Source organism: Conger conger, chromosome 2 (assembly GCF_963514075.1).
Source record: "Conger conger chromosome 2, fConCon1.1, whole genome shotgun sequence".
In the NCBI taxonomy this organism is placed as follows: Eukaryota; Metazoa; Chordata; class Actinopteri; order Anguilliformes; family Congridae; genus Conger; species Conger conger.
This window is the reverse complement of record NC_083761.1, coordinates 49,443,756-49,470,821: the sequence shown is the minus strand read 5'-3', so window position 1 is coordinate 49,470,821 and position 27,066 is coordinate 49,443,756. Positions and strand designations below refer to the sequence as shown.

Here is a 27,066-nt window from a genome sequence, read left to right as displayed (position 1 = left end):
CATGTATCTTCTTTCTGGATTAAAAATATTTTCTCTAGTATCTATATATTTTTTTATTGATCGAAAATCTAAAAGTGTTTGGTTGTTGTTGTTGTACAAATAGGGTAGGCAAAGCAGGCAGTTTATAAATGTGATTTATTTTGTCAAAATTATAGTGTTCACTTTTGTCCACCTAAAACATTTGCTCATGAGTTTACTGGTTGTGGGTGCTTTGCCATTTAATGATCAATCCATTTCAAATGCTCTTTCATAAACACATTTAAATAGGCTAGGCATACTGACTTAACGTTTCAGTCCGGCAATATTAGCCTACTTAAATATTTACATCAATGGACAGTTCACACATGGCACCTCCTTCTTACGAAAACAGGTTGTTCATTTTGGCTCAATTTTAATTAAAATGTTGTCTGGTAAATGGCCATGCACTAGGATATTTTGGCAGAGGCTGCCACACAATAGCTCACAAATGGTAAATACTGTAGATTTTGCTACTCTGTTGGCGATATCCCTAATGCAAACAGAGTAACGTAAACCAATGTAAATGTAATATCAGTGCCTGTATGACCACTGATATCAAATCAACGTCAATTTTATCCCTCTCCCTTACTGCACTCCATTTCTCTGTGTCAATCTAATTCCCTCTTTATCCCCTTACATGCTTCAGTCCAGCTTTTCACCATTTACCAGCCAGTCAGAGAGCCTTTGACTTGACCACGCCATCAGTAAACCAATTACAGCACAGGATTAGGTTCAGGAGTAGCCTCCTGTCCTGAGTAACCCCAGGCAGCATGCTATAGAGAAGGCTTACATACAGAAAACAAGATAGGTGATCTTTTTATCCTGAGACATGTACTTCCTTATCTGATTCAGTGAATCTCTGGCGGAATGAACGGACAATAGGTAAAAAACTTCTGTCAGTTACCCTGGAAAAGGTTGTTGCTGAGTTTATAAAGAATAAAATTATAACTCATGCGTTTTTATAATGACTTCAATGATATAAATAGTTCTGTTGCCAGTCTCCAATTACAACATTGGATTTAGCTTTGTCCCTATCTCTCTTAAATACAAGTTGATTTATGCAATTTTCTGTATGCAGACATTTAATTGAATGAATAAATTCCTTTTAATAATCAGTGTACTTTATTTGTAGAGAATCAAATGGCTCCTCTCTCCTCAGATCTCCTGATTCATTTTTCATTCTGCAGAACCTTCACCTACTGTAGCCCCTACACCCAGCCCAATATCTCTCATCCTTTCACACTACATCTCTCTGCTGTTCAACCTTCTTGCAGCACTAGGTTGTTGATATTATTGTCATAGAAATGTTAGGCCTCCTGATGTTTTGGACTATCCTAATGTCATGGTCATTGGGAACATTTCCTGGGAGACCACTTTTCATAAGAAAGAAAACTTGAGCTAGTACTATGTAAAAGTCTTAGTCACATGTAAAAAACAAAGATGTGTTGGAAATATTAAGTTGAAATTTTATGTAACATATTAAGTTGATCATATTCCTGTATGGTAATATGTACCTAATATGCACACATATCAAAAGCCATATTAATGTGATAATCAATATAGACAATGTGATTGGTAGCCACAAATGTGAAATCAATATATGCACTCATGATTCATAAAATGCACTTAGATCCAGATAATGCAAAGACAATATATACCCATATCAATGTGTGAAAGTATAATGTTGTCACTGTTAGTTATTCCCACGGCGGGGCCTGTGGGAGTGCAAGGGGCTCTGGGGAGCTTGGAACCTTTCCAGGCTTTCCAGGAGGCTCTCCAGGCAGTTGTGGAGTAAATAAAAACATTTTTTATTTTTTACACTTGTGACACCAACCAATCAGAATTTACCTATCCTTATTACATTGAGAAACCATTGTGGTGGGAGGGAGAGAGACATCTGTGAGGGAAAAAGCCTGTTTGAAACTATATAAAAGATGATGTGTAGCTGAATGATGTTAGGTCACCTCGGCTTTATGGTCTGCGTGAAGAATAAAGTCTGATATTCTGGAAGATTCCGCCTCATCCTCTTTATTGAAAATTCTGCACAAAGTCTGGAAAATCGTTTTGATTGAAAAACCACAACCGATGCTTTCAAAAATAATAAAATCAACCATTTCTAATATCACAAAAATTGCTATAAACAGCAGTGAACAATTAAAAACAAAACCGAATCATTAATTGTTGTGACTGCCCATCACCTTTAAAATTGCATTAGTTTTCTTGGGTACAAGTTTTATCAGAAAATCAGCTGGTTGGTTGTTCCACATCTTTTGGGTAACTTGCCACAGTTCTTATGCAGATTTTGGCATTTGACAGCCCTGATAAATACTTTGTTATCTAAAAAGTTACCTACTTAACAGTTTTTTACAATTGCTTTGAAACTAATTTCAGCATAGTTTTATGGAAACTAATTACTGTTACAACATTCCAAGTTTAGATAATGAATGTTTTAGGATTTCCTAAAACTCCATTATCATTGAATGTGTGGCCTGTAGCGTAGTGGTTAAGGTAAATGACTGGGACACACAAGGTCGGTGGTTCTAATCCCGGTGTCGCCCTTGAGCAAGGCCCTTAACCCTGCATTGCTCCAGGGGAGGATTGTCTCCTGCTTAGTCTAATCAACTGTATGTTGCTCTGGATAAGAGCGTCTGCCAAATGCCAATAATGTAATGTAATATAGCATCGCCATCCTTTGTCACAGGGGTTTTAAACATTTTTTTACACGCATGTTTGAGCTGGTTGTCAAATGACTGATGATTGATTTTACATAGTGGTAAGAGTAGGAGTAAGGAAGTACTCCTTCAGAGAGGTGGGGGTTGTCTTGGTAGAGTACAGTGTCTTTCACTGCAGTTCAGGATTTTTCCCCACTTTGTACCTATAATTTTGTTGCTATGATTACAGTTTTTTACATCATTCCACTCTCTTCTACTGTTTCCACTATTCCCTTTATTTAGAACCACAAAAAGACCATATTGAAACAGTATTTTTTCATGCTATAGTAAAGTATTGTAAAAACAACTATCTTTTGTGTGGGCAATCTAAACAAATGTTCCTATAGTATTTCATGAAAAATTAGGAATTTGAACCAATGAGTTTGGAAGTGCAAGATCTCTTCAAAGATATGAATGCACAATGCATGTTTTGAACTGGCGTGTTACAAGTGCTTACCATTTTGAGTGTTGTCTAAGGTTTTGAAAATTGAGCACAAGCTTGTGAGATTAGAGTGATTGTAAAAAAAACTGTTGTATGTAACTTTATTTAACAAAATACAAAATAAATCTCAGAACTAAATTTCAGAAAATGAATGTTTGTTCTTTTCTACTGACACACTAATGCAGAAAATCTCCAATAAAAATCTAATCCAAATTTATATTTAAAAAAATCTAGGGTCCCTAAGAATATTGGTAATCATAGATAAACATTCACTTCATGCACATCTATACAATCACCTGAAGTAAGGTCTCAATAAAAAATAGACAATAAGGCATTTATTGTAAATACAATGATTAATTGTTTACTCACAATTTACAGAATCACAATCACAACTCTATTCCTGTATTCCTCAACAATACATTGGAGGCTATGGATTTAATATAGCAATTTAAGTGGTCTATAGTATGTACAGATAAATTTGGCATAAAAAAATTGTAAACCATTACAAATGCATATTTATACAATTTATATATTGAACTCCATACAATTTCCTTAGCACCACAACCTCAAACAAATAATATTGCAAATAATATCTGACCACATTTTATGTTACTCTGGATAGCAAAATATATTTTTATTTATTTTATTTATGTTTTCTAAATACTACTGGGCTACTAGGGATACAGTACCAATGGTTAAGTACACCTATACCTTAATTGTGGAGTTAAGGCAATAGTCGACACCTCCAAAAAAGTATAAATCTATAAAAAGGCTCTAGCTTCAAGCATTTAAGCCACAAGCTTTAACATTCATTCATGAACCAGTGCAGCGTTGTGTTATTTTGACAGATTATGTATGAGGCAGAAATTTAGACAAATAGCGACTTGGCTACATTGAACGTAGAAAGAGCTCTGCTCTTTTAAACTGATGTTAGCAACAGAAAATTTCCTGTGCAGAGCCTTCATCTGATTTTTGTCTGTGATCACAACAAATGTTTAGATACCTTGACAAAGCATAAAGGTAGATAGTATTTTAAAACATGTAACTTACTGCAATTAAAATTTAAGTCAACATTCCATCATCCCAACAATTCAGAGTGACAGGCACCAGTTCTGGCACCAGTTCAGGCACCAATAATTTAGCAACTGTGATATGGGATACTTTAAAGGAGTAGCATCAATTTATGACCTTTCTGTGGACTTCCCTTTCACACCTTAATGAACATCTTTCCACATTGAGGGAAACAACTGCTGAACAGAAACGCTCCATAGTTTACTTTCCTCATGGTCATATTATCCAGTGCACTTCTCCACAGAGTGCTGGCTCACTCTGCCTTGATGAGGCTGATGTGATTGGTTAGATCTATTACTGCAGTGTAATCTCTATGGTAATACACCCACAGCTGCAGCTATGAATTCTCAGGCCCAGAACATAATATATTTGGAGGGCGCCCTCAATATATTTTGTAACAAAGTAAAAATAGTTACACCTCATATCCTGGGCCCCCCTTGGCCTGGACCTGGGACAGAGTGTCCCAGTTGCCCCCCAATATCTGTGACCATGAATACATCCTAGGTAATATATTGTATCAGTGAGAGTCAGTCTGATACAGATGGAAGGATGGAAGGAAGAAAGTATCTGAACAATGAAATAAATATGAATAATTCAGAAAAAAGTGTGTAAATAAGTTCAAAATATCATTCAATAAATAAAGAAATATCATGACACTTTTTAATAGATGCTTTCTGAGCTTTAGTGATTATCGTACAAACATGAGGGCAAAACCTAAAAAAGAGGAAAGTTGGAGGGGTTGAATGGGGAGATACTGATGAGAGCAGTGACACAAAAGACAGGGGCCATGTTCAGCCTAGACAGAGAAAGAGATTAAAGGGAGTGATTAACATGGGTAAGGAAAGGTTGCACACACTGTTCGAATCAATAGCAGTTACAATGAGAAAGACAGCGAGAAAGGAGCAATTAAATTATCTTTTGACACTGAATGAACACCTGCTGACATTCTGAGAGCTGAGGAACAGGATGACTATCGAATGACAACAATATTGATACAGCCTTTTTTCATTCTCACCTTGGTATCCATTGCCAAAGAATCCATTTAATCCAAATTTGGTGTCTGGCCCTCCTAAACACAGAAATAACTTGTCAAAGTATGCTGACAATTTTTATTTATTCTACCTTTCTTTTAAAGACCTTCACAATTCTGTTATTCAACCCTTTAGTATGCCTAACATACATATGTCATATTGATAGGAGTACTAAAAAAGTGGCTGAATAAGTATTATATTGGTGGGGGAAGATTTCAATAGAGGTATTGTCAGGGATCAATACCAATAAATGATACCAGTAATCAAACTGGTAATTTGATTGATTATTGAGCCTGATTAAACCAACTAGTAAACAAATCAATTTTGTAAATGTCCTACAAAGGCCCTAGACTTGCTGTGTTTAAAATAAAAACATAAGATTTCTTCAGATTAAAGAATATAATGAAGATAAGAATAAAGTAAGCAAAATAGTCTTGCTCAAGTTTATAATACCTATTAATATCTAATTTTTGCAGTAAGTGTTTGTAGATTTTAAATATGGGTTTTCTGTAGGAGTTACAGGTTTAAAAAAGCAAACAACCCACTATACTTTTATGCATTGGTATACAATGACATGTGTGTGTGTGTGTGTGTGTGTGTGTGTGTGTGTGTGTGTGTGTGTGTGCATGCGTTGTTAGCCAGTGGCAGCGAAGCAAAAAAGCACATAACCATCTCTCTTGGTCACTGTCTCTTCATTTAACCCACAATATACCTCTCACGTGCTCTTACACTGTTCTTTCACACCCGGAAATATGATCACTGACCATCCACTTTCTCCTCCCATACAGGAACTTTAAACTGTTACTGTACTCCTGGCCTTTCTTCAACTTCTCTCTCATACACGCACTGCTTACCTCTCCATGTTTTACCCTGTGGGTGAAACTGCAGCTTCAGATGCTGCTTGATGTGTATCTGGGGGTGGGGCTGAAGGATCAGTGGTGGGAGCTGGTGCTCGAACGGATCGGTCTGTGCAGGCAGTGGAGCTGCCGTCTGGCTGTCTGGCAGTAGGCTGGAAGGGTTGGCTGTGGCAAGGAGCAGCACTGGAGCAGGCGGGACCATGGAATCTGCTATAGAGGGGACTGAAGGAACTGAGGAGACTAAGGGAACTACAGAGACTAAGGGGATCTCAGGCAGTCCAAAGTCTAATGGGATTTCAGGAACTTCTGGGACTTCAGGGATTTCAGGGACTACGGGCACCTCGGGGACTACAGGGACAGGTGGGGAAGAAGGAATACTAGGGGGGATTGTGGAGACCACAGGGACTGGGGGCAGCGAAGTCAAGGCTGGAGCAGGGGTGCCTGAAGGAGAAACTGGAAGTTCAGGGGATGGAGGAAATGAGGGAGTAAGGGACTGTAAAACAACTATGAGTGAGGAGCAATAACAGCAAGGGGGAGACAATTCAAAGATAGTGGGGAAGGGTGAGTGAAATAGGGGAAACAAGAAGAAGGGGGAAAACAGAGGTCAGGTGGTGGATAGAAGAGTGCAGCATTGCAGTGGAAGGAGCAGACATGTACAGTACAATTTCTGTTCTGTTAGCTGATAGCAGCAGCAGAATAACATCTGAAGTGTACAGAAGCATCTTATCAGCTCAAGTGAAATCAAATGCCTCCAAACTCATTTGACAGTACTTCATCCCACAGCAGGGCAATGATCCCAAACATACACCATAATTTCTGAGCTCACCAGTGCTCTGTTCCAGACAGTTGATTTTGGTTTCACTATGTAGTAAAAAAAGAGTCATGTCTGTGACTAGATACTGAAAGCTTTCTTATACCTTTACTAAGGACTTGACTAATCAGAAACAGCTGAGAGTTCAACTGTCCAATTAATTTTGGTCCCCAAAATAGGGGGGGGACTGTATAAAATGGGATGTAATTCCCACACGGATATCCCAATATGGATGTAAATACCCTCAATTTATAGGTCTGTCTGGACTTTCAGTTCATATTTATTGTTTCAATTCAAATCCAATGTCCAACTGTACTGACTGTATTGCCCTATTGGCTAGATAATGGTGTTTGCTTTGTAGATGTTTGTTCCATCATCCATCATCTGTTCTCTAAGCAAAATGCAATGATGTTGCTTGGACTGAAACTGAGTGATTATGTCTCAGCCACTGCTTGAGTACCTGTTTTACCTTCTGGCTGAACTTCGCCATTCAGCTTCCCTCCATTTCCTGAAACAAAAGAACATTAATGTCAAACACCCATATACTGAAATTAATTGCTTTGTTGAATCACCGTTGACCTTTAGCCTGACAGCTTAATTTGGCTCTCTAAATCACATCAAATTAGTCTGGAGAGGGTGACATTAGTGAGATGTAAGATCATAGGGTGACAGCGAAGAATATTGAAACAACTTTGAGGAGCAGAGAGTCAAGAAAGGAGAAAGTATAATGGTATCTCTCTCACATCGCCTGAATCGTGTTTGAGATCTTGTCATTGGGTAGAAGAGTGAGGAGCACTCAACAGTTCTGTCTCTCAACATCTGTTCTTCTCATCAATGACACTATTCTATTCTATTCTATTCAAAAGTAAAGAAAATAGAGAAAACCTGTAGACACACATTCATACTGAGACAGAGACAGAAAGTATGACACATACCATATTTTCCAGAAGTTTTCCCATTGCCACCAAGTACAACAGGCTGAGCTGGTAACCCTCCATTTCCTGCAAAATTTAGGGGCAAAAAACAGATACAAGAAAATATGAATGAGATGTAGTCATGCATTGGTATGATACAATGTACATTGATAAGCACACATACAGACTAAGTTTAAAACTGACATTAGAAACATTTAGAACAGTAAACACATGAAATAGAAACAACATACACCTCTGCCTCCACAATACACACATCTCATGAGACTTAGAATGCAAAATAGTCGCTTTGTTTCTGGAAACAGCTGAATTTTGTTATGTCACAAATAGATATGGGAATCACAGTAAATTAGCAGCAAGCTCCACAAGCACAAGCTATCTATTTAGGGGGTTATAAGGGGACAAGTGAGAAGGTGTATTTGCCAGCTCATCAGCCATTTTCCATGCTGTTGGGAATCATACATTAACCCACCAATGCCTGGGAAATACTAAGCAGATCAAACTAGTAAGGAAAATGAAAGAGTTGTGTAGACAACCACACCCAAGCTAGAAAGGGCACAAAAATACACAGGCAGAAATAGATGTAGTGTTTACCAGCAGATTTTCCACCAGTCCCAAGACCAATTGGCTGTGCACCATACGGCAACCCTAAATTTCCTGAGAACAGTGGGAGAGCAAAGGTAATTCATCTCATATAGTAAATGGATGTGCACCCAGTCCAACAGATGGAAGTTTTAGCAATAGATTATTTCTCACCATATTTGCCAGCAGGTTTCCCATAACTCCCTACTCCTCAGGGGGTGATAGAAAGAAGGGGATGAGAGAGAGGTGGTCAGAGAGCCACACAAGGATGACTATTCAAATACAGACACACGCAGGCAGATGTAGTCTCACCATATTTTCCAGCAGATTTCCCATCAGTCCCTAATCCAAGGGGCTGAGCACCATATGGTATTCTTCCAAATCCTGGTAGGAAACGAGAGATGAAAACTTGTACACAATGTAAACTGTTATAGAAGAAAATCCACAAAAGAAAAGACAAACAGGCTTATCAGCACCAAGGGGCTGGGCACCATATGGAAATTTGCCATGCCCTGGAACAGTACAGTCAAAGACCAATGTACAAACTCATTTCAGCAGAGTGATGGCTAGACATACTGACTCACAGGTTGAGAGACATACAGACAGTAATAATCTCACCATATTTGCCAGCAGATTTCCCATTAGAGCCCAATCCAAGGGAATGGGAACCGAAGAGTAACCCACCAATTCCTGAGAAAGGCAGATCGAGATAGCCAGGACGCAAGGAAGACAAGAGTCATATAGAGTGATTCAGTGACAAACAGATGGACAAACAAGCAAGCAGGTAGGTGCACACAAGTAAACGAGAGACTAACAGACTTAACAGTCAAAGACCAATGTACAAACTCATTTAAGCACAGTGACAGCTAGACATACACATCACAGGTTGAGAGACATACAGACAGTAATAGTCTCACCATATTTGCCAGAAGATTTCCCATGACTCCCCATTCCAAGGGGCTGAGCACCATATGGCAGCCCGCCTGAGAGAGTGGTGCGTAGTCAAAGAGAGCAAGGGAGCGAAAGTGAGAAAGGGAGGATAAGAGAGCCTTATAGATACACCATACATCGATACACAGACTAACAGAATAACAATGTGCAGATGGTGAGACAAACTCAGGGGCAGAATGAGCACAATATGGAAACCCAGAAATCATGAGAGAAAGGCCGAGAGCAATATTTACTCAAGCATTGTGAATGCTTTTCAAACACAAAAGCAGCTGCTACAAGAAATTACAAAACAGTAAAAATCCCAATTATACACTCATTGAGAACTTTATTAGGAACCCTATACTAATACTGGGTAGGGCCTCCCTTTGCTCTCAAAACAGCCTCAATTCTTTGTGGCATGGACTTCACAAGATGTTGAAAACATTCCATTTTGTTCCATGTTGACATGTTTGCATCATGCAATTTCCGCAGATTTGTCAGCTGCACATTCACATCCCAAAGGTGGTCTACTGGATTCAGATCCAGTGACTGGGAAGGCCACTTCAATTCAATAAAATTTTATTTGTACTGTATAGCGCTTTTTTACAATGCAAGACTGTCACAAAGCAGCTTTACAAAGTGCCCACGCCTGAAACCCCCTCAGAACAAGCCTAGGACGAGAGTGGCAGGAAGAAACCTTGAGCAGAACCGAGCTCAGAGGGGGAGCTCATGTGCTTCTGGTGGGCAATGGGCAAACAGTGAGTTTAACAGTAGTGTTTATATGTAATATATAAATAAATTAAATTAACAAATTAAATAATTACTCATACAAATAATAAATTATACAAATAGTAATTATGCAGATGACAAATATAGATGATTATCCGGGAAGATCCGGATCTTGGCACAGGGACCTCTCTCATCAACAAGGCATTTCTGTCTGCAGCAACTAACTGGATGTTTTTTCGTTTTTTGTGTACTGTACTAATAAATTGCTCAGTGAGTGTATATGATTTGCTGGATATGATTTGTGAAAGTACTACAACAGGATGGATATTTTGTAAAATTAAGTATTCACTCCAGACAATCGAAACAAGTCACTAACCATATTTTCCAGTAGATTTCCCCTCACCTCCAAGGGGCTGGGCACCATATGGCAAACCCCCACCTCCTGAGTGAAATAAAATATTACATGAACTAAAGTGATTAAAAAACACAAAATAAATGTATATATATATATATATATATATATATATATATATATATCAAATTATCTATGCATCTATTAATCTATTACAAGCTGCTAGAAAATGAGAAGATTATTTTATTTTATGTTAAAAAATGCGGGGAAACTTTTTTGGCTAAATTAATATTGAATTACTCTTATGTTTCAATGTTTTTTACTTAGTAATATTTTTTTATGAAAACCACAGGTGCCAAAATCATTGGCCCCCTAGCAATTGTTGTGCAGTTAATAAAATCAAACAAAGTGAAATAGGTGAAATACCATTTTATTTGAATTTAGTCTAAAGGTGCAATATTGTGTCATTCTACCAATTCCTGTTTCACAAGAGCACTACTTTACACATGTCAATAACTGTATTATTTTTTAGTTTTTAGCATTTTCTGTGCATATTTTTGTGCTATTATGTCATATTATATTATATAATATTATATTATATAATAAATAAATATATTTATTTATTTTTGGCTCAATTTTGGCACAATTTTATATTTGTAATCAATTCACATGTGGGTAAAGTGGACATTCTCAGCTTTTATTAATGGGTGTATTTTATTAAAGGGCATTTTGCTTTCACTGTCTAGAAATTACAGCACCTTTTATACATAGTACCTCATTTCAGGGCACCATAATGTTTGGGACATGATATTGATTAGGCCAAATCAAAATCAATAGAAACTTAATAGGCTTATCAAAATCAACTGCAATTTAACCACATGTGAATTTGATGACAAGTCTCAAACGGTGGAGTACTTACCCAAATAAATAAAAAATATATCTTTGTCCCAAGCATTATGGAGCTCACTGTACGTATATACTATATACACACATTGCAAATTCACATTAGTGGAGCAGACATACTGTATCTTACCATACAGTCCAGCTGGGGTGTCAACTGGTAACTGACTAGTTCCTGACACAGACAAAAAGTACAGACAGACAAAGAAAAAACTCTGTCATGTTAATTTTGGCAGCTGGAAAGAGGAATCCAATTATAATTTCTCTGAAAGTTCTGGATGAGTAGTGGAAAGTTTTTACATGCCTTCTTTAAGGACATTGTAGCCTCCAACTGCATATACACCTACAACCAATTCCTGTGAAATTTGTCCAAAAATACACTAGCTTTACTGCCACTGTCCTTATGGTAAGAGAGACAATCCTCATTGTGACGCCTTCAACATTCAACAGTCTATCAAAAATGGGGCATGAAACAAGAGTAGCACATATACTGTGCGCCATAATACCTTGTCAAGCTCCTTATTATCATCGATGCAGAAAAGAATGTAATAAATGAAAGCAAGTCACAATTTCCATTGCAAGAAAATAATTACACTAAGGTTCATAGCAATGTGGGATTACAATTTGAGAAAATCAGCAGTGTATGTCCGAAAGAATTAGCATAGAATTTAAAAAAATTAGCAGGTAACTGATAAAGAGATTGGATTGCTAATCTCGAGTAAAAGAAAAGAATGCTCTAATGAGATTTTAATAATCATTGATTTGAAAACAGTTATTAAGTTAAACTCTGGTTGATAGCTGTACAAGGAATGGTTTATTTATTCAATAACACTGTGCCACTCAACGTGTTTCCATGATACTCTCAGTTACAGACTGAATTTCCCACATTCCCAATGCAATCAGGCCTGTGAGGTTCTGCTGTACTTCCCTATACAAAAAAATGACATGTAAAATGTTCCTTGTTCTTCCTAAGTCTTGTGTGGATAAGCATGTGCTTTTCTTACCATCCAGTGAGGCAGGCATTATTGGGGCACCATTGAAAGCAGGGTGGCCAGCACCACCTACAGTAGACAAGGGAGGGAAAAAGTGACCACAGGCAGTATTACAGAAACATCCTATCTTAAGTCCAAAGTTAGATCTGAATCCTCTCACAGGTTTGGAAATTTGAAATAGGCCTACTAAATGGATGATCAACTTTGATGTCTGTTACCGAACAACCTAACAACCAATGCCGCTTAAAAAAAAAAAAAAAAGACCACGTTAGAGTTAGTGAACAAGTACCTAAAAATGCTTGCAGAGTTTTGGAAAAAGACAAAAAGGAATGCCCCAGAATCAAAAGCAATCTCCCTCATCTGTGAGACATGGAGGTGGGGGAGTTTTGGCAGGCATAGCTGCCACAGATACTGGCTCACTTTTATATTACATTACATTACATTATTGGCATTTGCAGACGCTCTTATCCAGAGTGACGTACAACAAAGTGCATACCCATAACCAGGGATAAGTGCGCTGAAAGACCCTTGTCTTCACTTGTCTTCAGTGAATGTGTAACTGCTGATAGCAGCAGCAGAATTACTTCAGAATGAGGTGTACAGAAGCATTTTATCTGCTCAAGTTCAAAAATATGCCTCCAAACTCATTGAATGGCATTTCATCCTACAGTAAGAAATTATCAAAGCCAAAAACTGGAAAATTCTGATCATTCACCCATTCTGAATCCAATTGAACATGTGTTTCATATGTTGTGGAGAAAACATAAGGCTAGCCAAGGAAATCAGCAGGAGCAGTATAGACCTGGCAGAGCATCAGCAGAGAAGATACTCAGCACATGGTGATGTCTAGGAGCCACAGACTTCAAGCAGTCTTTGCATGTGTAGTGAGGAGCGCGTAATAACGATCACGCAAATATTTATAATCTTCTCTAGTGCACAAGGCGCACTTGGGTGTCATCTCCTTTCTCTCTCCCGTTTTCAAATATTTACCTGTTCGCCAGGAAGTGATTGACATCCATCAGCGCCACTGATAGAGTTAGGGAGGGTGCGCTGTCTAACAGGTGCGTAGAGCATTTAATATAGGACAGGTACACCCGCCTCTTTCTTGTCTCTTTCTTTGCATCCTCGCGGCTGGGCTGTAGGAGATTGTTCGGCGTGTGTGATCCTCTAAAGGATTTAAATCGGTATGCTAAATTAATTCACGTACTTCTATATTTTAAATTACACGCTGTTTTAATCTGAATACTTTATGTCCCAGTGCTTGTTTATTGTCGGGCCGAAGTTAAGACGCAACTATCGGCAATAATCAAGTTCCGCTGCTGAATCAGGAAAGGGTACGTTTTACAATAGATTCTCTATTGTCTTTTGCAAACGTAGTGGTGTTAATCTTTTACTAAGGTTTTCTCCAGTGCCCAAGTGTTATTTTTGCTTACTGATTGATTAATTGATGTATTGTATGATTAATTTATTGATGAACATTCGTAATGTTTGGCATTTATTGTCCTTCTTTATATACGGACGGTAACATTCATTTAATGACGACGTACTTTTAAATTGTTTGGCATTTATGTTATTTTGCTCCGTAGGCCATTCCGCTTGGAGTGCTGTATGGCCAATGTTTCTTTTCCCTCCAATATTAGTTTAGAAATGAGTTGAGCCACCATAGTGGTTGTTTGTTTATTACCTTTTGGCTGGCCTTGGTTTACATTTGGTGTATTGTGATTTAAGTGCATATTTTCTTTATTTGGTTTACTTTTAGGTGCATGCCCATATCAGGCATCTACTGTTGTGCCCAGGTTTTGGGCCCTGGATAACTTAGACCATTCTTGCTGGTAGATTGGCCCTCGGGCTACTAATTCCACCCCTATTATTTCAGAATAGCTTTTGGGTGCGGTGCAGTGACTATTGTTTGCTGTTGAAATTGTGTATTTCTTTGTGAACAGTGTGTAGTGATCACGGATTGTGCTGTGCATCACATGGTTAATGACTATTGTATCCTACTCTGAACTGTTTGGTGTGACTTAACCCCTAAGGGCCTAGCCTAGCCACATGGTTAAAGTATGTACTGGGGCCCATCTGGGACATAGCATCAACGGGTGCATATATCTCTGCATTGGTGTATTTTTCTTGTGTATTTATTAATTAACTAACTATTTGGTGGGAAGACTACCTGTAACATCAAGGGCCAGTAGCTTGGTCGATGTGCTGGAGTATGATGCCAAACCAACTACTTTTTAAGGATACATAAAAATAAAAGCTTTATTTTTATATTAACAGTGTTGCTTCTTATGCTGTACCTAGCTGGGCTCCCCTACCCATTATAATCAGGGGTGGCGTAGTCACCTTTTGCCTTGTGACGTTTTACTTCCTTACCATACGGTCATGGAAAGGAGGATGGGTGTTAAAAAGGCCAAGAATATTCTTCCATGTTTGACATTGTTTTCCTACACATTAATCCAGCTGTCAGGTCAGCACTTGCAACGTCCTCTCAGACGCACAGCCGGAAAACGTGCCTTCCTTCATCAGCAAGCTAGATATCGATCATATGGGCGGCCTGTAGCGTAGTGGTTAAGGTAAAGGACTGGGACACAAGGTTGGTGGTTCTAATCCCGGAGTAGCCACAATATGATCCGCACAGCCGTTGGGCCCTTGAACAAGGTCCTTAACCCTGCATTGCTCCAGGGGAGGATTGTCTCCTGTTTAGTCTAATCAACTGTACGTCGCTCTGGATAAGAGCGTCTGCCAAATGCCAATAATGTAATGTAAGAAACGAAACTACTTTGTGGAGAAACTAAACTACTTTAATTTAAAGGTACAATAGGTAAGATTTTTGTGTTAAAAAATTGTTATAAGAACTTTGTAAATCCCTTCATGTCATTGACAAAGGCTCACTGACATGTTGACTCAGCCTCTGCCTGTGTTTACAGTCCTTAAATTCAGGTTTCAAAATATACAGTTGACGGGCCGACATGGTACCAAAAGATTGTATAACTGTACAATAATTCAAGCTCATTGGTTGAAAATTGGGTCTAATTGCCATAGCTAGAGAAGGAGGAGGGATAAACAGTTTTGTGGTTTGAAGGTGTTTGTTGCTGCTATTCCTCTCTTGACCATTAGAAGTCAGAAATTACCTATTGTACCTTTAAGTTTAAGCGATTTCTCCTACACAACTATTCTGCCGCAAACATTCAAAAGTGTTGTGCGTTCATATAAACTATGTGCCAGGTTGATATAAGTGGTAAGGGAAAATCAATATCATTAAGTCGATCTGTTAAACACGGGGCAATGTTACTGCTTGTTCTTGCGGTAGTTTAACTTCTCAGGCAAGTTTGTAACGTAATTATCCACAGATATTGTTCTGTTGCACTATCAACGGCTGCATGTATACTGTGCAGAAGATATAATTTACCTTGTTAATGCAGTTTAGACAGCTGTAATGTTATTGAGTACATATTTTCAGTGAAGCAGGAATTGTAATTGCTATATTTAGGAATTTGCATATATCCCATTGTGCAACTGTGAATAGGATTTTTCTGTCGAAGCGGCTATAATACATGATTAATATGTTTGTAGCTCAGTCAAGAATATGTATTTTGTTGCAGCTATATGTATATTCAATATTGTGTTTTTCAATTAATTTCTTCTGTTCTAACCCTCCAGACTTTGAAACAATCCCACTCACCATATTCACCCAGGCCTGTGTCAGCCCCCAGGTCTGCTGGCTGACTGGGCTTTAGTCCATATGGTAGCTTTCCCATGCTGTAATCACCATTGCCATTGACTCCCAACCCAGCAGCAACCACTGGCTGGCCCCCATAGGGCAGCTTAGCTGTACCAGGAGCAAGTTCAGAATCAGCAGTAGCACCCCCTATGAGAAAAGATCATGTATTGCATACAGGAGAATGGTGGTAAGTGGATGACTTAAGAAAACACAACCAATAGTAAAAAAAAAAACAACTGGAAGACATAATGGATAACCTTGCGATGAATTAATCATTCAAGCTGACCCAAGCTGATTTCAGAGGAGACTAGCTAACCATTTACCATATGTATGAGCTGTATCAGAATGGTATTGCTGACAGTGAATTGGTGACCTCTAGCAGTCTCAATCACTAGAAGTTTCAAAGTAGCAGTTATGATTTCTAAACAGGAGGGAAAGGGTAATCTGATTCACAAGCTGTGTAGGGAAGGAATGGAATAATACAAATATGGACTGTTGTAAAACATATTACTTGGGGTATACTAAAGTAAATGGTAATATTTTTAGCTTTTTGTTAAAGTATAATCTTCCCCTTTTTTTCAATATACTTGAAAAAAATTTAAAAAATGACTAAAAACAAAGTATTGATGTTACAAAGAAAGGATAAGATAAACACCTTACCAGGCTGCACACCTGCACCATTACTGGTTCCATAGCCTGGGGGGAGAGAAAGAAGAGCTTTATTCCAGAGTGTAGAGTTCTTTTCTCTTTTGCCAAATTATATAAGCATTGGGCAAACCAGCTTTACATATAAATATTAATATATTATATGAATATAAATATTTAATTCACATTCTGTAAATGTACTGCCCCATTGAGTACATCCATCCATCCACTGTTAATTCTATATTTGACAGATAATTGGCTTAGCAACGTCAGCCTTGCTGTTTAATTGCCAGTGTATATAATTATATTTTAAATATACAAATGAGAAAAATCTGAGTGGAAACAAGTGGAGTACAAGAGAGTGAACACATCATGTCCATGTCAATTTCCTTAGCTGGTGTCCAAACCTATTGCAGGGTAACCACCAAGCCCATTTTCCAATTGCATCAAAGAATACAACACAGGCTCATATGGATGCATACCCTCACACCCACACACACATAGGATGGACAGTGGAAAGACAGTTCAACAAAGCACCATGCTATTCATAGTACAAAAGCATTGACCGTAATCTTATTCACATCTTTCACTTTGTGTTGCCATATGTTCATAACACGTGATAAAATGCATTTCACAAAGGAAGACAGGTAGGCAAAGAAACACATGAAAATGTAAAAATAGCAAAAAAGAGACAGAGGCAGAAAAGGCAAAGTGGAGTATAAAATAAAAGATGAGGTTAGAAGAGATGTAAAGTAGAATATGATTACAGTACAGTAGAAACAAGTAAAATCAAGAATGGAAAATAGAGACAGGGACTCGATGGGGAACACAAATTCACCTGGTTGCTTGACTTTCCCAGTTTGAGGGTAACCAGCAGGGCTAAGACCTGCAAGGAGGGGGCATCAGTATTTTCAATCTCTGATACTTTGCCTCCAAACATAAAAAGTGTTCTATGCAATACATGCAAAAAAAGTACATCAACAAGTATTTTAGTCTTACATTTAGATTTTTAAAATCTTATTTCTACTAATTTATCTGCTAAATAATCAATGGGGAAAGGCATTTTGACTAATTTCAAGATTTGGCAAAAACACATAGCAAACAGTAACTTAAAACAAGCTAACATATGCTACTTCAGAAAAAAACATTTTTTAAGTCTCAAATTATAAACGGTGGGGTTTTTTTCTATTTAGTATGTTTCGGCCCAGCAGCAAGTATAAAATAGATGAGTGAAAATATCTCCTTATTCATTTTATATTGCGGTCTGACTGAAACATATTAAATGGAAAAAAATCCCAATATATCACATTTTCGATCATACTGCAGCTTCCATACACTGACAGCCAATGCATGAAAATCTGCGGCAAGTTGAGTCTTTCCAGACGTGGCTGGACATTAGTCTGCTTAAGCCGGCATCACCAGACCCATAAGCATTTCTAAACTCCAGTGTAGGGAATTCATTTTCAAACACTTACAATAAAAACAACAATGCACACAACCACATAGTGTCAAACATGCAAATAATTAGTTTATTTTCAATGCTGTCATTTGTTCATACTATATTGTTACTATGTTAACTTTTTACATTTCCATATTTATTAAAGGGTATATCCCACTGTAGGCCCTTCCATGCACATGAGTGTCCTTTCTGCCAAATCTGACAGTCTGTCAAATGACTACATTTTGAACTGTAATTTTAGTGGCTGCATGGGGCAAGTTGTATAGGTGGGACACCCAGGAGGTAAACAATTATTCAGCCAGGTAGAAATAATTAGTGAAATGAACTAGCTGAGAATTTTACACGGGTAGTGAGAATCAAAAGACTAGAACCCCCTGAGCTGGATTACTGCAAACCATCAAACACAGACTGGAATTTCAAGGTTCTAAATGCATATATCTAAAATGGGTAAAACTACAGAACTCACTCCTAACATATAGCAACTACCAATTACAAATATTTTACCGCCAGATCAATAGATTCTTGGTTTGTGGGAGCACTTACGTCACTGAACAGTTGTGGAATGCTTACATACTATGTGTTCCACCCTAGAATACATTTTTGAGTCATATTAATGGAATCAAATATTTAGATTTAATTTACTTCCATCTTTGGGATGGTGTAGTTTGTAAACAGACATTCAGATAGAGGTTCAAACTACACCATCCCAAAGATGGAAGTAAATTAAATCTAAATATTTGATCATCCATGATTGACCTGCAGAGCTTCACCTGGTTTAGCTGTTTTGGCCCCTCCTCCATTGCGATATCCATTTCCAGCTGCAGCACCGTTTCCTGAGAACAACACATTTGTTCCAACAATAATTCACCGCTTAGTATAGCCGATTTCCTCTACAGTGATGAGAGTATGCAGTTGGATAGCCCTGTTTCAGGTAAACAGAGGTAGAAAATCTAGGTTCAGAAAGTAAAAGTCTGCTCCAGTATTTTGGATTAACATTACAGCCTGTACCATCTGTCAGTGCAGAAAAAAATAAAAATAATGTTTTTTTTGTTTGTTTTTTTTTCATAAAAATATATGTAACATCTAACATTGACTTTTCTGTCCGCTAAATCCCAGATTCACCTGACACAAAATCTGGTATTTAAATAAAGGTAGATTGAAATATCATTAATTGTGCACAAATGTATTTAGTTTGGCCATGGCAATGCTATATGAACACAGTACAGAACAGTAGTTTGTACTGCTTGCTTTTGGTAATTGCCACAAAAAATTTCATTTTTTCATAAATATTGGTTTACTATCTCACACTACAACAATAATGCAGAGAGGGAATTCTAGAGTTTCAAAAGAAGAATAAAATAAATCAAGTGAAATTTTTGCATTTGCCAAAAGCCTGAAAGGACAGAAAATTTAATTGATCAGCCCCATCACTAACAGTAGTCTGCTCAAGGTGCATCAGCACAGACATTTGAACTGATACTGCTGTAAGTATTCTGGTGGCGCAACAGGCGAGATGCAGCAGACTTGCGGTTGCACTGCAAAATTAGATGATTGAAAAGTCTGCCAAATTTGTCCGGCTCACGTGGAGCGGCATAATTGGCTCGCTGCTCCAGAGGGAGGGTCTTGGCAGGGTTAGCTGATCGCCGCACAATAAGCACCTTGGAATCACGGACACGTTTAGAGAGATGAGCGAAAATGGTGTGTCGCTCTTCCTCGGCCCAGGGGCCGGGGTGTGGACAGTGTATCTAACTCTAATTGGAATAGAGGGGGGTACAATTGACTACTAAATTGGGAGAAAAAGGGAAAAATCAGAAATAAAATTATTTAAAAAAATAAAAAAGAACATGTCCATTTAACAGTAACCCACTACACTATGTGTATTAAGTGTGAAGGCTGGTTCCATCAGGCAACTTCATAAATTAAATATATTTTAAATGAAACAATGTCCATAGTCAATATCAGATGACATTAAAATGTTAAAATAAATATCCTGCGATTTCAGTTGAGTATAAACCAGCCTTAATGCATTCTGACTTCTTCAATTCAAGTTTTGTGGACAGTGTCAGGAGTAACTGTACTTTATAAACCAGTTTAAAAATAATTTCTCCTTGGTTGTTGGGATGAAGAATCAAAAATTAACACTGCTCATAAGCTGAATCTGAAGCCCTGACCTGTATAGATACATGCACTGAATGAATAAAATCACAGCAGATTTTACCTGACTTAGCTGCTTTTGCTGCATGGCCATTGGGCACTCCAGCTCCTGAACCACAATCAGGGAACCACATGGATGTTCAACCAATTTTACATAACAGTGTATTTATGTATAATCACGTAATTACGCAGCGCATTAGGTTAGTTTACTCCCTACTTTGTTCCAAAAATCATCTAAATATTTATTTTCTTTTAAGCCACTTTAAAACACAAACCACAGCAAGCTGATTTCAGAATTGTTCAAATTCACAAATATAGACAGAAAGAAGACATGCAGGACAAATGGGTTATCACACAGCTAAAGGAACACGCATGCACCGAGTGAGATTCTTTGTCCATCCACATACATTACTCATAACATACATACATAACCAAAATGGAGCAACTACGGTTATAATACCTACTACAAATAAGAAACATGCACAACAACTTTACAACCACTCAAACCGGAAGGTGCAACTGGCAAAGATGGTAAGTGAATATAATGAATTTGGACATTTTGGATAGTGGGTTATTACTTTAAGATGTTTGAGGCAAAAACACAATAGTGGAAGTTTACCCATATTTGGTACTTTAGCCCACTGTCCATTGAAGAATCGTGCTCGACCACCACAATCTAAGAACACACGTGTCACCTAATTATTAGGTGAGAACATTCTATTGCAAGACATCAATTTAGACTTTGTCAATCTACACAAAATATCACATAACGTAAGACTATATACAGGTATAACTTTAATATTATCCATCCATCCATTATCCTAACCCGCTTATCCTGAACAGGGTTGCAGGGGGCTGGAGCCTATCCCAGCATACATTGTGCGGAAGGCAGGAATACACCCTTGACAGGTCACCAGTCCATCACAGAGCACACACACCATTCACTCACACGCTCATACACTCATACCCACGGGCAATTTACACTCTCCAATCAGCCTAACTTGTATGTCTTTCGAATGTGGGAGGAAACCCACATGAACACGGGGAGAACATGCAAACTCCACACAGAGAGGCCCCGGCCGACCGGTATTCGAAACCCAGGACCTCCTTGCTGTGAGGCGGCAGTGCTACCCACTGTACCATCCGTGCCACTACTTTAACATTATACATTATAAATATCTAAATAATACATACAGTACTGTGAAAAGGTTTTAGACAGGTGTGAATAAATGCTGTAAAGTAAGAATGCTATGAAAAATAGAAATGTTAATAGTTTATTTTTATCAATTAACAAAATGCAAAGTGAGTGAACAGAAGAAAAATCTAAATCAAATCAATATTTGGTGTGACCACCCTTTGCCTTCAAACCAGCACTAATTCTTCTAGGTACACTTGCACAAAGTCAGGGATTTTGTAGGCATATAGTCTGGTGTGTGATTAACCAATTATGCTAAACAGGAGCTAATGATCATCACTTTAATATGTAGGTTGAAACACCATCATTAACTGAAACAGAAACAGCTGTGTAGGAGGGTTAAAACTGGGGGAGGAAAAGCCAAACTCTGCTTCCAAGGTGAGGTTGCTGAAAACAGTTTAATGTCAGAAGTCATACACCATGGCAAGACTGAGCACAGCAACAAGACACAAGGTAGTTATAGTGCATCAGCAAGGTATCTCCCAGGCAGAAATTACAAGGCAGACAGGGGTTTCCAGATGTGCTGTCCAAACTCTATTGAAGAAGCACAAAGAAACGGGCAATGTTGAGGACCGTAGATGCAGTGGTCGGCCAAGGAAACTTAGTGCAGCAGATGAAAGATACATAATTCTTAGTTCCCTTCCTAATTGGAAGATGTCCAGCAGTGCCATCACCTCAGAATTGGCAGAAACCAGTGGGACCCAGGTACACCCTTCTACTGTGCGGAGAATCTGGTCAGAAGTGGTCTTCATGGAAGAATTGCGGCCAAAAAGCCATACCTCCGATGTGGAAACAAGGCCAAGCAACTGAACTATGCATGAAAACACAGGAACTAGGGTGCAGAAAAATGGCAGCTGGTTCTCTGGACTGATGAGTCAAAATGTGAAATATTTGGCTGTAGCAGAAGGCAGTTTGCTCGCCGAAGGGCTGGAGAGCGGTAAAATAAGTGTCTGCAGGCAACAGTGAAACATGGTGGAGGTTGGGGCTGCATTTCTGCCAATGGACTTGAGGATTTGGTCAGAATTAATGGTCTCCTCCTCCTTATCCATCATGCAATACCATCAGGGAGGCATCTGATTGGCCCCAAATTTATTCTGCAGCAGGACAACGATGCCAAACGTACAATGTCATTAAGAACTATCTTCTTATCTAAGACAAACAAGGAGTCCTGGAAGTGATGGTATGGCCCCCACAGAGCCCTGATATCAACATAATCAAGTCTGTCTGGGGTTACATGAAGAGACAGAAGCATTTGAGGCTGCCTAAATCCACAGAAGAACTGTGGCTAGTTCTCCAAGATGATGGGAACAACCTTCCTGCCAAGTTCCTCCAAAAATGGTGTGCAAGTATATCTAGAAAAGGTAGGTTGATGCTGTTTTGAAGGCAAAGGGTGGTCACACCAACTATTGATTTGATTTAGATTTTTCTTCTGTCCATTCACTTCTTCTGTTCATGCATTTTGTTAATTGATAAAAATACTATCAACATTTCTATTCTTATTTTACAGCATTTTTTCCACACCTGCCTAAAACTTGTGCACAGTACTGTATGTTAAAAAAAAAATATATATATATATATATATACCAAGCACTTTATTAGGAACATTTTTACTTCATTACACCTACATATTCATGCAATTATCTAATCAGCCAATTGTGTGACAGCAGTGCAATGCATACAATCATGTAGATACGAGTCAGAAGCTTCAGTTAATGTTCACATCAACCATCCAAATGGGGGAAAAAATGTGATCTAAGTGACTCATTCACTTAGTCATTGTCAAATGAGAGACATCAGAGGAGAATGGCCAAACTGGACAAAGCTGACAGGAAGGTGACAGTAATGCAAATAACCACACATTACAATAGTGGTATGCAGAAGAGCATCTCTGAACACACAACGCATCATAACTCTAAGTGGATGGGCTACAGCAGTAGAAGTCTAATAAATACATAATAAAGTGCTCACTGAGTGTATATATAATATACAGTATGTTACACAATATTTCTGCTGACTTCTACACACATTAATAAACATGGTTATTGAAGTTTACCTGGTTTGGTTGTTTTAGCCCCCTGTCCATAATGATATCCCAAGCCAGCACCATTTCCTGGAGGCCAGAAGTGTATCAGTATAAAATAACCAACAAAATATTCATACCCGAAATTAGCCCATACACAGATAAACTCATGTTGAGTACACACAGATTTAACAATAAAAAACAGGAATGTAGAAATTATTGAGAATAAAGTTAATACTTCAGAATCTAAGTAACAAAACATTGATGGGAATGTATGCATTATATGCTGAAATTGAAAGAGAACATTATTACAGTATTGAGATATGGCTGAGAAATGTATCAGTAAAGCATTTACAGAATAACTGATTTGGATAAAGGATAAAATATGGCACAAAATAGATAAAAAGGACACAGAATTTTGGTTTACAAATGCCTGCGAAATAGACAGGACAGTGGAGGTTTACCTGTACTGGCTACTTTATGCCGCGATCTGTCAGGCACAACACCTCCAGTAATATAACCTGGGAATCAAAAGGTCATAGCCATGTACAGACACTTCATAAAATAGAAAATATGGTAAATGACATGCACAAGTTTCTGAAAAATATGCATCAAAATATGTTGATACTCTGCATTACATGATCAAGCTCATGAGATATAAAAAGAAAAATGGAATATGGCTCATTGGTGTTCATGAATTAGCACACAGTGACCAACAGTGGGCTCCATAACTAATGACACCCCTGACTGGCAATTCACAATAAATACTTTTAAATAATAAACAATATAATACTTGAGATACTGTAAACCCAAAATGCCAACATGTGGAAAATAATAAACCTCAAAATCCACACAGTAATGCTTCCGTGACAACAAAATGTATGTTCTGCAATGGTCATCTCAGGCGCTAAATCCAATCAAAAACCTGTGAGCTGAACTGAAGAGGGCATTTGATAAGCTCAAACTCAATAATGTGATCTTCCAAGGATCTGCATAGAGGAATGGTCCAAAATCCCTCCAAATGTGTTCCTTGACCTTGTCAAGCATTACAGGAAAAGATTCCATACTGTTATCCTTGCCAGAGATGGATGCATGCACCAGGTACTAAACCAGGGGTGCCAATAATTATGAACCCTTATACTGTATAGTATACATGATAGACCATAATTAACAAGGCAAGTATGCATTTTCACATGCCATTTTGAGTCTTAGAGGCATCAGAAACACATACTGACACCAACACAAACTGCAACACAGATGAACAATTAACTGATGGTGAAAGACGTACACAAAGCCTCTAGATCTACTAGCGGTGAAAGAGCTAACAACACGTGGTGAGAGGGGAACAGATGCACAAAGGCGTCCACCGAAATGAGGGGCAGCACGCCACAGAGACCAAGACACAGCACAGGAAGAGAACAGAAACAGACAGGGGTGGCAGAGAAATCATAACCCCTAATTCCCCTAATAGTCCAAAGCTGAGGGGCATTTCTGCATTGCTTTCAGTAGAAAAGAATGCAAACCTCCAATACCCGAATCCCCAACTTTGTGAATGAGGCAAATAGTGAGGAAAGGAATAAACAAAGCTAAATCAGCCTCAAGCTCTCCTAACAGTGAGAGATCTGAGAACACGTGGCGAGAAAGACGTACACAAGGTGTCCGCCAAAATTAGGAGCAGCATGCCACGGAGAACACAGGACATGAACAGAAACAGTGAAACGGACTCCTAATTCTAGTCTAAGGCTGAGGGATGTTCCTGCGTTGTTTTCAGTAGAAGGGAATGCAGTCCTCTGATAACCAAATACCTAATTTTGTAAATACACAAAGTGCACTCAGCCTCTAGCTCTACTAGCGGTGAAAGAGCTATCAAAACAAGACGAGAAGGGAGGAGCAGCACGCCACGGAGATTAGAACGCAGCACAGGGTGACGAAAGTCTCTGAACCCCACTTTATCCAGTTAAACAAGGTTCCTGCGTTTCTTTAGAATAAAAGGAACGCAGTCCTCTGGCTACCGTATAACTAGCTTTGTGAATAACAGAAAATAGTGACAAACAACATACACAAAGGGAACTCCCTCTACCACTAAGTATGAAAGAGCAGTCATGAATGAATGAACTCTCAAAACCCCAAATCTAGCCCAAGCTAAAAGAGGTTCCTGTATTTCTTTGAATTTTAAAAGGAAAGCAGTCCTCCAGCTACCGTATACCTGGCTTTGTTAATAACATGAATAACAGAAAGTGACCCAAAAGCCCTAAGTCTAGGGAAGAAAGGGCTTAAATAGAGCAGATGCATCAATTAGAAAACTCCTGCTGATTGCATGAGGGAGACATGAACATGATAGGAGCGCCCTCTCGCAGCCCCAACAGATAATACCCGGAAAATAACTGAGCCGGCTAAAACCATGACAACTGTGTGCAGTTGTGACATACTGTAGAAACAGTTAACCTACGAGGAGAGTTCTAACATTCTAAACAACACTCATGTTGCTCTGGCAACTTCATTGTTCTCTGACAATGTAACTTTAACAAATTGCAGTTCATCATTCCTTCTTTCATACTGTATATGTTTTCTTGGATGATCATCTGGAAACCATATTGACCAGAAGTAGGCCTAGCTGATTCAAACTGCCTGCCTAGTCGCTGCACATAGCTAGTCAGCTGTCACTACCTTTCATACAACACAGCTCTAGGTTACTTCTAGGTTACTTCTGTAGTAAATAATACATTTTGCTCCTACTAACTAGTGTGATTGTTAGTCTCTTCAAGGAGCATTCTGTGTGACAATATCAAGCATTAAAAACATGCAAATTCTACTTGGACTTACTGTGACTGTAGCCTAATTATCACATAGCACATATCGCAAATAGAAAACTGTCAATACTGCATATCAAAGCATTGAGGATTACCTAGATTACTTTGCATTATGTTCAAAGGGCTCCAACAATTTCAAAAAAAAACACAAAACCAATAAAGCAACATGTCACCCACCATGCAGACTTGACTGAATTTGAATTAGCCCCACAAATTATATATGAAATCCTACTTTAATTCTAAACCCATTCAGCTAATTTGCATGTAAAAAAAAATCATCACCGTAATCTGTAATAAATCTTTAACTGGAAAGAATGCACAAGACAGAACAGCAAAAGTCTTGGCAATCCAGTTATTACTTTTCAAGGTCTGATGGCGGTGCTAGAGGAAAGGCCATGGGGTCACCAAAATCAATATGTTTCTTTCTCTTGAGAACATGAATGTTCACAGAAAATGCACTCCCTGGTTATGGGTATGCACTTTGTTGTACGTCACTAGATAAGAGTGTCTGGATAATTATGGCAATCCGGCCATTACCTTTCCAGTTATGTCAGTCAGTGACGGAGAGACAAACAGATGGACAGAGGTCATTACAAATATATTTTTTCTCCTGGGCCATACCAAATTGAACCAAGGTATGATAATGCCAGTAGCTCTATTTCTAATAAGGTTAAGGTCCTTTGCTCTTGCACTTTCTGTTCAGG

At 38.4% G+C, this 27,066-nt stretch overlaps 1 protein-coding gene across 2 annotated transcripts; it reads right to left on the bottom strand.

Annotated features, from left to right (window-relative positions):
• Positions 1 to 3,654: 3,654 nt before the first annotated feature.
• cmn (calymmin) lies at positions 3,655 to 21,009 on the bottom strand. 2 transcript variants are annotated; one of them, XM_061230791.1, is made up of 19 exons: positions 20,957 to 21,009; positions 20,402 to 20,446; positions 18,954 to 19,016; positions 17,563 to 17,610; positions 16,740 to 16,775; positions 16,041 to 16,226; positions 12,371 to 12,427; positions 11,500 to 11,541; positions 10,491 to 10,556; positions 9,373 to 9,438; positions 9,074 to 9,145; positions 8,768 to 8,839; positions 8,630 to 8,659; positions 8,468 to 8,530; positions 7,877 to 7,942; positions 7,402 to 7,449; positions 6,128 to 6,634; positions 5,258 to 5,311; positions 3,655 to 5,038 (listed from the first exon to the last, which is right to left on the bottom strand). In XM_061230791.1, the coding sequence occupies exons 1-19, from the start codon at positions 20,958 to 20,960 to the stop codon at positions 5,034 to 5,036; spliced, it is 1,530 nt and encodes a 509-aa protein (XP_061086775.1). In that variant the 5' UTR covers positions 20,961 to 21,009; the 3' UTR covers positions 3,655 to 5,033. The 2 variants fall into 2 exon arrangements, with proteins under 2 accessions (XP_061086775.1, XP_061086776.1); XM_061230792.1 differs by having other exon boundaries at positions 7,411 to 7,449.
• Positions 21,010 to 27,066: the final 6,057 nt, after the last annotated feature.